General features: G+C 48.6%; 1 protein-coding gene across 1 annotated transcript; it reads left to right on the top strand.

Annotated features, from left to right (window-relative positions):
- The first annotated feature begins 156 nt into the window (after positions 1-156).
- Positions 157-780, top strand: LOC137340250 (uncharacterized). The gene has a single exon (XM_068002667.1). The coding sequence runs from the start codon at positions 157-159 to the stop codon at positions 778-780; it is 624 nt and encodes a 207-aa protein (XP_067858768.1).
- Positions 781-13,137: the final 12,357 nt, after the last annotated feature.

The following is a 13,137-nucleotide window of genomic DNA, read 5'->3' as shown; positions in this document are numbered from 1 at the left end:
ATTCTTGCTAGGGACAACTGGGTCGTGTAGTGGATTTACAACCCAGCTCAGGGTAATAGGATGAGAGTCTCTGACAGATGTAAAGATTCGTTATAAATTTAATTTGAATCGTCTTAATCCTGGTGGTATGGGTTTAAATTACATTGGCGCAGAATTATGATTTGCACGGTATCGTATCGCCCGCCTGTTATACGACCCGCCTGTTATACGACCCGCCTGTTATACGACCCGCCTGTTATACGACCCGCCTGTTATACGACCCGCCTGTTATACGACCCGCCTGTTATACGACCCGCCTGTTATACGACCCGCCTGTTATACGACCCGCCTGTTATACGACCCGCCTGTTATACGACCCGCCTGTTATACGACCCGCCTGTTATACGACCCGCCTGTTATACGACCCGCCTGTTATACGACCCGCCTGTTATACGACCCGCCTGTTATACGACCCGCCTGTTATACGACCCGCCTGTTATACGACCCGCCTGTTATACGACCCGCCTGTTATACGACCCGCCTGTTATACGACCCGCCTGTTATACGACCCGCCTGTTATACGACCCGCCTGTTATACGACCCGCCTGTTATACGACCCGCCTGTTATACGACCCGCCTGTTATACGACCCGCCTGTTATACGACCCGCCTGTTATACGACCCGCCTGTTATACGACCCGCCTGTTATACGACCCGCCTGTTATACGACCCGCCTGTTATACGACCCGCCTGTTATACGACCCGCCTGTTAGTCCAATGGAATATCGGGTGGGGTGTGTAACGGGCGGTTGAATCACGATCGCCCTATTTGCCCAATCGGCTCAAAACGAGTTTTGACCCCATTGTGTCCAAAATTCCCACTTCAGCAAAACAAAAATGCTGGATACCTGGGAATGTACCCCCTGATTCTTGCCATTTCAGGAATGAGGTGGGTGTGCTGTACTAAACCTGGAAGTGCCTGCAGTTAACGCTGTGTGGCTGAAGTGAATAAAGTGTCCCGTTGCCAAGCACTGAAATCCCGTGTCATAATGAGCACCAGAATTCACTATTATATACAAGCCATTTATTAAAAAGGCTTGGGAATTACTTCACTGGCCTCATCATGCTTTTAATTCCACTTCTGTAGAGATTCATTTATAACAAGCAGATACATCATGGCCAGCTGTTTAAATAGGATTTATGTTCTTACTTGCCCTTGTATGTCATGAACTGGCCAATCAGTTATGATGTGCCTCAAATCACATGACATAACCTGTGACATCATGTTCTTTTTCTGTACCACTGGCTAATGTGTCCAACCAATGTGACAACCCTCATCACATAGGGTAATTCAACAATCACATGTTCCCAGTGGGGGAGTCACAGGGGAAGGGAGCACCGGTCAGAGATAGGACAAGTTCAGCTCCCACTGGGATCGTTGAGTTTACCCTTTTATTTTATCACCACTATTTTCAAACCAAATGCCGTTCGCAAGATCACATTCTGAATACTAAAGTAATACCAGAGACAAATGTCAGCTAGGCCCAGTGGTAAGCACTCTTGCCTTTCAGTCAGAAACGGTGGGTTCATGTCCCACTGCAGGACTTAGGCACATTATCTAGGTTGATACTTCAGTGCAACACTGAGGGAGTGCTGCACTGTTGGCGATGCCGTCTTCTGTATGAGATGTTAAACTGAGGTTCCAATCACCCGCATAGATGGACATAAAAGATCCCATTGCTGGTACTGGCCAACATTCATCCCCCAACCAAAATCACCAAAACAGTAAGTGGTCCATCATCTCATTTGTTGTTTGTGGGATCTTGTTCTGCTTAAATTGACTGCTATCTTTGCCAATAAGACAACAGTGAGTACACTCCAAAAGTAATTGGTTGGCTGGGCTACAAGAAGAGATGAAGGAAGAAAATGGAGGAAAGAAGAGTCAGGTGGAATATTAACAAAGGGTTATAGATAAACGAGTCTAATAAATTGTGTGACATAACCACAAATTGCAGCCAGAGGTATGAACTCAAGATCAGAAGAGGGGAAGTGAGTAAACAGTTTATTATTTAACTAACACACAGAAGGCGAGGAGTGTCTGGAACAAACTGCTCTGAGACAATGGAAGTGGATAGTGTCAGCAGCTTCAAGAGGGAGATGGATAGTTTTTTGACTGAGTAAGTGATTGAGGGGTATCGGGGTACAAACTAGAAATGACTGTTGGCTCTATCAGCAGACAAAGGCTCAATCCATTTGTATAACATTCCTCTTTTTACTATTTTAAAGCAGGCATTAATCTGAATATTTTAAATGGGTTGTTGATTCCCGCTAAATGAGTCGACCAAGGAATGCCATATAAATTGGCAACAGAAATTTATAGGCTACAGTATCGTTTGGGTATTTTTTCAACTGTGGGCCATCCGGATTGACTGAAGGGATCTACACCAGCCCTATACATTACTATATTCCTAGTTTGAATTCTCAATACAATTTCTAACTCAAATCAAGATGCAGAAAATTACCCTACAACTGAGCAAACATTGTCCTGACAGCCCTGCAGCTAGCCATTAGCTTATATGGTACAGTCTGACCATGCCACAACTATTTATGACACCCTGATGTCATTTCACACTCTATCACATTACTCCGATGTGAAATCCCACGATACTAAAAATCTGCTTTTGTTCTAATTTCTTTAAATTAGAACAAATTTACACTCATAATAGTTTTGTCCTTGACCCAGTGCATTTATAAAAAGACTTGCATTTATATAGTGCCTTTCACGACCTCAGGATGTTGCAAAGTGCTTTACTTACACTGTTGTAATGTAGGAAACACAGCAGCCAATTTGCACACAGCAAAGTCCCACAAATAGCAATGTGATAATGACCAGATAATCTGTTTTTGGTGTTGGTTGAGGGATAAATATTGGCCAGGATACTGGGGAGAACTCCCCAGCACTTCTTCAAAACAGTTCCATAGCATCTTTTACATCCACCTGAGAGGGCAGACGGGGCCTTGGTTTAAAGTCTCGGCTGAAAGACGGCACCGCCGACAGTGCAGCACTCCCTCTGTGCTGTACTGGAGTGTCAGCTTAGATTTTGTGCTCAAGTGCCTGGAGTGGGACTTGAACCCACGACATTGAGTCGCTGAACCATATAGGAATGGGAACAACCCTGGTTTGATCTCAGGTCTGTGCTGAGTTGGCTCATCTCAGTCAAGGTACTGGTAGTGGGCACTACAATTGTCCTCATAGCCCCTGGGTATGGGAGGAGAATATAGGGCAGGCTTCCTGCTCCTGACAGCTATCCTGCAGCTCCTGCTGGGAGTGTATACATGTTAACAATGGGTGATAGTTGGAACAAGCTGGTCTGACATGCCCCTGTGGTTGAATAGTCTGATAACATTCACTGTCAAAGTACACAGTTGAATAATAGCCACCTGGGTGTGATGTGAACACGGAGTTCATACCTTCAGGAGAGGAATGGAAAAGTATAATTTAAAAAGTGAAAAAAGAAATGTTGGATATTGTATTTATGCAGCAGGTTGAACAGTACTGACCAAAGATCAAACCTGGGATCTTCCTGCTTTGCATAGCTTAGCTGCGTACTGGATAAACCTGTTGGACCATCAGTAAGTGGAGCAGAGTTTTAAGAATGCTGCAGTGTTTACCACATATGCATGATTTCACTACTGATTGTAACTGCTATTTCTAAAGCACCCATGGGCTTTAGGAAATGCAGGAATAAGATGGATCAAACATTAAGTGCTTTCACAATTTAGTAGTGAAACCAACTGCAGACACACAGTTCTGCCTCCTCGAGAGGCGAACAACCCACGTTCCAGGAACTGGGCATCGCAGACCCTCGAAAATATGGGTCTATGATTCTGAAGTCAGGCTTCAGTTATGTAAATGCAGTGAGCAATGAACAAGGAAAACGTGGAAAGCACTGAGGAGCTCTGCAACGTGGTCACATACAAAGATTTAAGTGCGAAGAATTGACGGAAGTGACCATAACTTTAGCGATTGGTGATGTTCTCTGGCCATTACTACTAGAGTTTGGGATCACAGTATGGTACAGTTGCCACAGCAACTGTTTGTAGTTCATTGGTATACCTTGGAACTAAGGAACTGAAAGCTGGGCCCAAAGAATTTTTACTTAATTGTAAGGGGTATTCAAACCTTCCTAAGCCTCACGCACTGCTGCCTTGCTTGTTGACTGTGTCTTTTTCACTGAATTGGGGAAAGGGCAGAAGTGCTCCTGATCTGACCTTAATGCAAATTCTGGGTATCATCACTCACTCAGTAGCGGTGAAAGTATGGGAAAAGGAATTTGCAATTTAGTTGATTTTTCTGTGAGAGAATCTGGAGAAATCTCCATAATTTGTGGGATGGGAAACTATTATGGGCTTTGTACTAAACTCTGGAGGCAATGGCACACGAGGCATAGATGTCCAACTTTGTGAAGAAATGACTAACCACGTTCACAGTTATCGCCTCTTTCTACAAGAGAAGGGGATTTCTGTGTAAGTGTTTAGGAATAGTGCTACAGCTGACCCAGAACAAAGAAATGGTAAAGTACCACCTTCAGGAGATGCTAGAGTGTTCAGCTATTGAGGATGCAGCTATTGGAATTGGTGACTGCCGTAACCCACTTGAATACACTGACTGCACTGAAGGATTTTGCGAAGTTAAATATTTTAAAGCAGACTGCTTTAAAATAAGGGTTAAAAGCTCACTCGTTGTCAGTGAGAGAGGGAGACTGGGGAATGGGGGTCTGAAGATTGGGACTCGGGTGGGTGGAGAGAAAGACGGAGAAGGGAATGGGGGCTCGGGGGGAAGAGATAGAGACATGATTGGGGCTAGGGCAGGGGGGAGACTGAGGAATGGGGTGGCTGTGGGAAGCAGCATTTCCTGCAGAGCCAGCAGCAGCAGCAATGTGGTGAGTGGGAGTGGAGCCAAGAGACGAGAAGCCAGTAAACGGGATTAGTGAAACCTGGGGACCTTACGGTGGGTAAACAGTGAATGATTATTTCCATTGGTGGGTGAATGTGGAACAAGGGGACGGAGACTGAGGATTCTCATTGGAAGAAACAAGGGGGAATGGAGAAGGAATGTTTTTGAACTGAGGGCTATTAGACCATGGGTTGCTTCACCACAAGTGGCTATTGAGGCAGAGGCCAGAACATCATTTAAAAGGGAATGGGATAAGTATTTGAAAAGGAGGAACATAAAAGGATCTTGGGGGAACGGAGAGAGGAGAGAGCGCCAGCACCAGTTCAGGCACCGGGGCCAAATGGCCTCCTACTGTGCTGCAATTTCTATCACTGAATGAAAACTTTCCTTTATTGAGTGCAAGCTCAGGGAGTGGTTTAGAAATGTTGGTGCTGAGCTGAGTTTAGGTCGATGTGCCCTGTGAGAATTGCCCCAAACACTGAGCCCACTGTCCTTTGTGCGATCTCTTGGTCTGGTTCAGCCTGGTCTGTACCGACTGGTTTTGACGTGTGATGTTCAAGTACAGATCAGCTCTGACTGAGGTTCCCAGTTCAGTATGGTCACCGTCACATGGAACCGGAGTCCAAGGAGACAGGGAGAGAGATGAGGCCGGTTAAAAGTGGCATCCACTGGGGAGCCTGACCGCACCTTGTGCAGTGCAGGGGGATTCTGGCCATGGTTTCAGGGTGAGTATCAGTGGTTTATAGGATTACTACTGGTTACAGGTAGGATATCGTGGCGTTACACCTATTATTACATTACTTATAGACTATCAATGTGTTATTGTGAGTTGGTTATGAGGGAATTCTGAATGTTATTAGTATTACTATTAGTTATCAGTGCAATTTCAGCAGGTTACTATTAGTTACTGGTGGAATCAAACTTCATCCTGCCCTCGGTTTCCCTTTTTCCCTGCCCTCGGTTTCCCCTTTTTCCCTGCCCTCAGTTTCCCCTTTTTCCCTGCCCTCGGTTTCCCCTTTTTCCCTGCCCTCGGTTTCCCCTTTTTCCCTGCCCTCGGTTTCCCCTTTTTCCCTGCCCTCGGTTTCCCCTTTTTCCCTGCCCTCGGTTTCCCCTTTTCCCTGCCCTCGGTTTCCCCTTTTCCCTGCCCTCGGTTTCCCCTTTTTCCCTGCCCTCGGTTTCCCCTTTTTCCCTGCTCTTGGTTTCCCCTTTTTCCCTGCCCTCGGTTTCCCCTTTTTCCCTGCCCTCGGTTTCCCCTTTTCCCTGCCCTCCGTTTCCCCTTTTTCCCTGCCCTCGGTTTCCCCTTTTTCCCTGCTCTTGGTTTCCCCTTTTTCCCTGCCCTCGGTTTCCCCTTTTCCCTGCCCTCGGTTTCCCCTTTTCCCTGCCCTCGGTTTCCCCTTTTCCCTGCCCCCGGTTTCCCCTTTTTCCCTGCCCTCGGTTTCCCCTTTTTCCCTGCTCTTGGTTCCCCTTTTTCCCTGCCCTCGGTTTCCCCTTTTCCCTGCCCTCGGTTTCCCCTTTTTCCCTGCTCTTGGTTTCCCCTTTTTCCCTGCCCTCGGTTTTCCCTTTTTCCCTGCCCTCGGTTTCCCCTTTTTCCCTGCTCTTGGTTTCCCCTTTTTCCCTGCCCTCGGTTTCCCCTTTTCCCTGCCCTCGGTTTCCCCTTTTTCCCTGCCCTCGGTTTCCCCTTTTTCCCTGCCCTCGGTTTCCCCTTTTTCCCTGCCCTCGGTTTCCCCTTTTTCCCTGCTCTCGGTTTCCCCTTTTTCCCTGCCCTCGGTTTCCCCTTTTTCCCTGCTCTCGGTTTCCCCTTTTTCCCTGCCCTCGGTTTCCCCTTTTTCCCTGCCCTCGGTTTCCCCTTTTTCCCTGCCCTCGGTTTCCCCTTTTTCCCTGCTCTCGGTTTCCCCTTTTTCCCTGCCCTCGGTTTCCCCTTTTTCCCTGCTCTTGGTTTCCCCTTTTTCCCTGCCCTCGGTTTCCCCTTTTTCCCTGCTCTTGGTTTCCCCTTTTTCCCTGCTCTTGGTTTCCCCTTTTTCCCTGCCCTCGGTTTCCCCTTTTTCCCTGCCCTCGGTTTCCCCTTTTTCCCTGCTCTTGGTTTCCCCTTTTTCCCTGCTCTTGGTTTCCCCTTTTTCCCTGCCCTCGGTTTCCCCTTTTCCCTGCTCTTGGTTTCCCCTTTTTCCCTGCTCTTGGTTTCCCCTTTTTCCCTGCCCTCGGTTTGCCCTTTTTCCCTGCCCTCCGTTTCCCCTTTTCCCTGCCCTCGGTTTCCCCTTTTCCCTGCCCTCGGTTTCCCCTTTTCCCTGCCCTCGGTTTTCCCTTTTTCCCTGCCCTCGGTTTCCCCTTTTCCCTGCCCTCGGTTTTCCCCTTTTTCCCTGCCCTCGGTTTCCCCTTTTTCCCTGCCCTCGGTTTCCCCTTTTCCCTGCCCTCGGTTTCCCCTTTTCCCCTGCCCTCGGTTTCCCCTTTTCCCTGCTCTTGGTTTCCCCTTTTTCCCTGCTCTTGGTTTCCCCTTTTTCCCTGCTCTTGGTTTCCCCTTTTCCCTGCCCTCGGTTTTCCCTTTTTCCCTGCCCTCGGTTTCCCCTTTTTCCCTGCCCTCGGTTTCCCCTTTTCCCTGCTCTTGGTTTCCCCTTTTCCCTGCCCTCGGTTTTCCCTTTTTCCCTGCCCTCGGTTTCCCCTTTTCCCTGCCCTCGGTTTCCCCTTTTCCCTGCCCTCGGTTTTCCCTTTTTCCCTGCCCTCGGTTTCCCCTTTTCCCTGCCCTCGGTTTCCCCTTTTTCCCTGCCCTCGGTTTCCCCTTTTCCCTGCTCTTGGTTTCCCCTTTTCCCTGCCCTCGGTTTTCCCTTTTTCCCTGCCCTCGGTTTCCCCTTTTTCCCTGCCCTCGGTTTTCCCTTTTACCCTGCCCTCGGTTTCCCCTTTTCCCTGCCCTCGGTTTCCCCTTTTCCCTGCCCTCGGTTTTCCCTTTTTCCCTGCCCTCGGTTTCCCCTTTTTCCCTGCCCTCGGTTTCCCCTTTTCCCTGCCCTCGGTTTTCCCTTTTTCCCTGCCCTCGGTTTCCCCTTTTTCCCTGCCCTCGGTTTCCCCTTTTCCCTGCTCTTGGTTTCCCCTTTTTCCCTGCCCTCGGTTTCCCCTTTTTCCCTGCCCTCGGTTTCCCCTTTTCCCTGCTCTAGGTTTCCCCTTTTCCCTGCCCTCGGTTTTCCCTTTTTCCCTGCCCTCGGTTTCCCCTTTTTCCCTGCCCTCGGTTTCCCCTTTTCCCTGCTCTTGGTTTCCCCTTTTCCCTGCCCTCGGTTTTCCCTTTTTCCCTGCCCTCGGTTTTCCCTTTTTCCCTGCCCTCGGTTTCCCTTTTTCCCTGCCCTCGGTTTCCCCTTTTTCCCTGCCCTCGGTTTCCCCTTTTTTCCTGCCCTCGGTTTCCCCTTTTCCCTGCTCTCGGTTTCCCCTTTTTCCCTGCCCTCGGTTTTCCCTTTTTCCCTGCCCTCGGTTTTCCCTTTTTCCCTGCCCTCGGTTTTCCCCTTTTCCCTGCCCTCGGTTTCCCCTTTTTCCCTGCCCTCGGTTTCCCCTTTTTCCCTGCCCTCGGTTTCCCCTTTTTCCCTGCCCTCGGTTTCCCCTTTTCCCTGCTCTTGGTTTCCCCTTTTCCCTGCCCTCGGTTTTCCCTTTTTCCCTGCCCTCGGTTTTCCCTTTTTCCCTGCCCTCGGTTTTCCCTTTTTCCCTGCCCTCGGTTTCCCTTTTTCCCTGCCCTCGGTTTTCCCTTTTTCCCTGCTCTTGGTTTCCCCTTTTTCCCTGCCCTCGGTTTCCCCTTTTTCCCTGCCCTCGGTTTCCCCTTTTCCCTGCTCTTGGTTTCCCCTTTTTCCCTGCCCTCGGTTTTCCCTTTTTCCCTGCCCTCGGTTTTCCCTTTTTCCCTGCCCTCGGTTTTCCCTTTTTCCCTGCTCTTGGTTTCCCCTTTTTCCCTGCCCTCGGTTTTCCCTTTTTCCCTGCCCTCGGTTTCCCCTTTTCCCTGCCCTCGGTTTCCCTTTTTCCCTGCCCTCGGTTTCCCTTTTTCCCTGCCCTCGGTTTCCCCTTTTCCCTGCCCTCGGTTTTCCCTTTTTCCCTGCCCTCGGTTTTCCCTTTTTCCCTGCCCTCGGTTTCCCCTTTTCCCTGCCCTCGGTTTTCCCTTTTTCCCTGCCCTCGGTTTCCCCTTTTCCCTGCCCTCGGTTTTCCCTTTTTCCCTGCCCTCGGTTTCCCCTCTTTCCCTGCCCTCGGTTTCCCTTTTTCCCTGCCCTCGGTTTCCCCTTTTCCCTGCCCTCGGTTTCCCCTCTTCCCCTGCTCACAGGAGGCCGCCTGGTTCTCGGAACGTCTCACACAACAGATGCTGGTGGGAAACTACAGGCAAAAAAACTCAGCTAGAGGGGACCCAACCTTTGTAAGGTAAATGCAATAATATTTGCAGATGTCATGTAATCAGGCATCATGTGATGAGATGTCTTGTGGCCAAACGTCACATCATCAGATGTCTTGTGGCCAGAACATCATGTGATCAAACCTCCAGGAATGCCTCCAACCAGAGTTGGCAACCCTATATCCAACCCAATGGAGAAGAGCCCATCTACAAATTCACAAAGGTTGAATTGCTTACATGTGGAACCTCATCAAGGCTGAGATAAAATGGAAAATAATAACCTCTGTACTAAAGTCTGCCATGGATGCCTGTGCATCCCTCATGAAGCATTTATTAAATAATAACAGTGAGTTTATTGAAATACGCCTGAATTGTTTTTCCCTTGCCACGTTCGGATGTTAGCAGTGACAAGGAAATAATAATGTGGACAAGGCAGAGAAGCAGATGTGTCACAATGTCAGCTGTAGCTCAGTGGTAGCACTCTCACCTCTAAGTCAGAAGGTTGTGGGTTCAAGTCCTACTCCAGAGACTTGAGCACAAAATCTAGGCTGACACTCCAGTGCAGTACTGGGGCAGTGCTGGACTGTTGGAGATGATGCCTTCTCCGATGTATGGAAAAGATCCCACGCCACTATTTCGAAAAAGGGCAGGGGAGTTTTCTCCGGTATCCTGGCCAATAGTTATCCCCCAACTGACATCACTAAAAACACATGTTTTTGCTGTTTGTGGGACTTTGCTGTCAGTTACGCTGTTAGTATTTAGTTATGCTTTAAAGGATTTCCTGTCAATCGTAAAGATACAGAAGTGGAGCATCTGGAAGCCATCAAAGTTGAGTTAAATCACCATAACAGGCAAGACCTCTTTCAAACGTGCAGTGAAGCCAGAAAAATTCTATCACAATGCATTGCTGATGACCAATTGGACACCATTTCTAAAAGATTTACTGAGGACCAATGCAACATTTCTTGCATGGCTTCTATTGGCAAGAACATCCTCATTACAAAATGTGGAGCTTACCTTGCAGATATCCCTGAAATAATCAAAGGATTGTACAATCATTTACAGTCAATACTCAACTGCAGGTGACACTTGCAGTGACATATTCTACCTCCATTCTGGTTTCATACAATGTGCCAGTGGTGTTGTCCTATCTCCTCAAATACCCTATTCCATTTGACAGGTTTGTTAGTGCCTTTTTTTTCCATTCTCAGGATGTGGGCATTGCTGGCAAGGCCAGCATTTTTATTGCCCATCCCTGGTTGCCCTGAGAAGGTGGTGGTGGGCCTTCGCCTTGAACCGCTAGTAGAGGTTTAATACAAGCTGCGTGGCCGGCTTGGCCACTTCAGAGTGTAGTTAAAAGTCCCAAACAGTTGGGTAACACAGGACGCTGTGCTCTATGGGCTGTTCCCTGGAACGCACACTGAGACAGACATCACCAGCGGCTGGAAGACCGTCAACGCAGTGAAGGAGGCCCCTTGGTCCCCCCGAAACCTGCTGGTCTTCCAGCTGAAGGAGCTGTCCACGACCGAGTGTTGTGAAGTGGCACGGTCCAAGAGTACATGCTGCAGGATGCGCTGAGGCGAGGTGCGACCGACGCAAAGGCTCTATGGTGAAAGGGCAGTGTGTAACGCCATCCCACTTTGTATTGTACACCATGACTCATAAGAAATACTGTTTTTGAATTGTAACATTGAGATTGCTTTTTGTACGAACTGTAGTGTTTTTGGTTTGAATTGTACTGATTGGAATTGTGAAATTTACTTTGAACTGTGTGTATCTTTAAATTCTATGAAATAAAGTATATATTGAAATTTTTAAAAAGTTATGAGTCAACCACATTGGTGTGGGGCTGCAGTTGCATACAGGCCAGACCAGATAAGGATGGCAGGTTTCCTTCCCAAAAGGACATTAGCGAATTGGGTTTTTATGACAATTCGACAGCTTCATGGTCACTTTTACTGGTACCAGCTTTTTTTATGGTAATCTTTACTGATAGGCAATGCACTAGCTACAACCGCAATTAAATACCTACTGGATAACAATGTTAATGTATGATAACAGCAAAGAAGCTTTTGTCATATATGTGACAGACTCAACTAGGCACCGGACACGACAAAGGCAAACCAAGCCCAGTTGACCCTGCAAAGTCCTCCTCACTAACATCTGGGGACTTGTGCCAAAATTGGGAGAGCTGTCCCACAGACTAGTCAAGCAACTGCCTGATATAGCCATACTCACAGAATCATACCTTTCAGCCAAAGTCCCAGACTCTTCCACTACCATCCTTGGGTATGTCCTGTCCCACCGGCAGGACAGTCCCAGTGGCAGGACAGACCCACCAGAGGTGGCGGTACTGCGATATACAGTCAGGAGGGAGTGGCCCTGGGAGTCCTCAACATTGACTCCTGACTCCATGAAATCTCATGGCATCAGGTCAAACATGGGCAAGGAAACCGCCTGCTGATTACCACCTACCGTCCTCCCTCAGCTGATGAATCAGTCCTCCTCCATGTTGAGCACCACTTGGAGGAAGCACTGAGGGTAGCAAGGGCACAAAATGTACTCTAGGTGGGGAACTTCAATGTCCATCACCAAGAGTGGCTCGGTAGCACCACTCCTGGCCAAACTGGCCGAGTCCTGAAGGAAATAGCTGCCAGACAGGGCCTGCAGCAGGTGGTGAGCGAACCAACATGAGGGAAAAACCTACTTGACCTCGTCCTTACCAATCTACCTGTCGCAGATGCATCTGTCCATGACAATATTGGTAGGAGTGACCATCACACAGTCCTTGTGGAGACAAAGTCCCGTCTTCACACTGAGGACACCATCCAACGTGTTGTGTGGCACTACCACCGTGCTAAATGGGATAGATTCAGAACAGATCTAGCAGCTCAAAACTGGGCATCCATGAGGCACTGTGGGCCATCAGCAGCAGCAGAATTGTTTTCCAGCACAATCTGTAACCTCATGGCCCGGCATATTCCTCACTCCACCATTACCAACAAGCCAGGGGATCACCCCTGCTTCAATGAGGAGTGTAGAAGAGCATGCCAGGAGCAGCACCAGGTGTACCTAAAAATGAGGTGCCAACCTGGTGAAGCTACAACTCAGGATTACGTGCATGTTAAACAGTGGAACCTACATGCTATAGACAGAGCTAAGCGATTCCACAACCAATGGATCAGATCAAAGCTCTGCAGTCCTGCCATATCCAGTCGTGAATGGTGGTGGACAATTAAACAACTAACAGGAGGCGGAGGCTCTGTAAACATCCCCATCCTCAATGGTGGCAGAGTCCAGCACGTGAGTGCAAAAGACAAGGCTGAAGCGGTTGCAACCATCTTCAGCCAGAAGTGCAGAGCAGATGATCCATCTCAGCCTCCTCCCGATAACCTCACCATCACAGAAGCCAGTCTTCAGCCAATTCAATTCACTCCACTTGATATCAAGAAATGGCTGAGTGCACTGGATACAGCAAAGGCATGGGCCCCGACAACATCCCAGCTGTAGTGCTGAAGACTTGTGCTCCAGAACTAGCCGCGCCTCTAGCCAAACTGTTCCAGTACAGCTACAACACTGGCATCTACCCGACAATGTGGAAAATTGCTCAGGTATGTCCTGTCCACAAAAAGCAGGACAAATCCAATCTGGCCAATTACCGCCCCATCAGTTTACTCTCAATCATCAGCAAAATGATGGAAGGTGTCATTGACAATGCTATCAAGCGGCACTTACTCACCAATAACCTGCTCACCGATGCTCAGTTTGGGTTCCGCCAGGATCATTCAGCTCCAGACCTCATTACAGCCTTAGTCCAAACATGGACAAAAGAGCGGAATTCCAGAGGTGAGGTGAGAGTA

Source organism: Heptranchias perlo, chromosome 21 (genome assembly GCF_035084215.1).
Source record: "Heptranchias perlo isolate sHepPer1 chromosome 21, sHepPer1.hap1, whole genome shotgun sequence".
Taxonomy (NCBI): domain Eukaryota; kingdom Metazoa; phylum Chordata; class Chondrichthyes; order Hexanchiformes; family Hexanchidae; genus Heptranchias; species Heptranchias perlo.
This window is presented reverse-complemented; position numbering and strand designations above follow the sequence as displayed.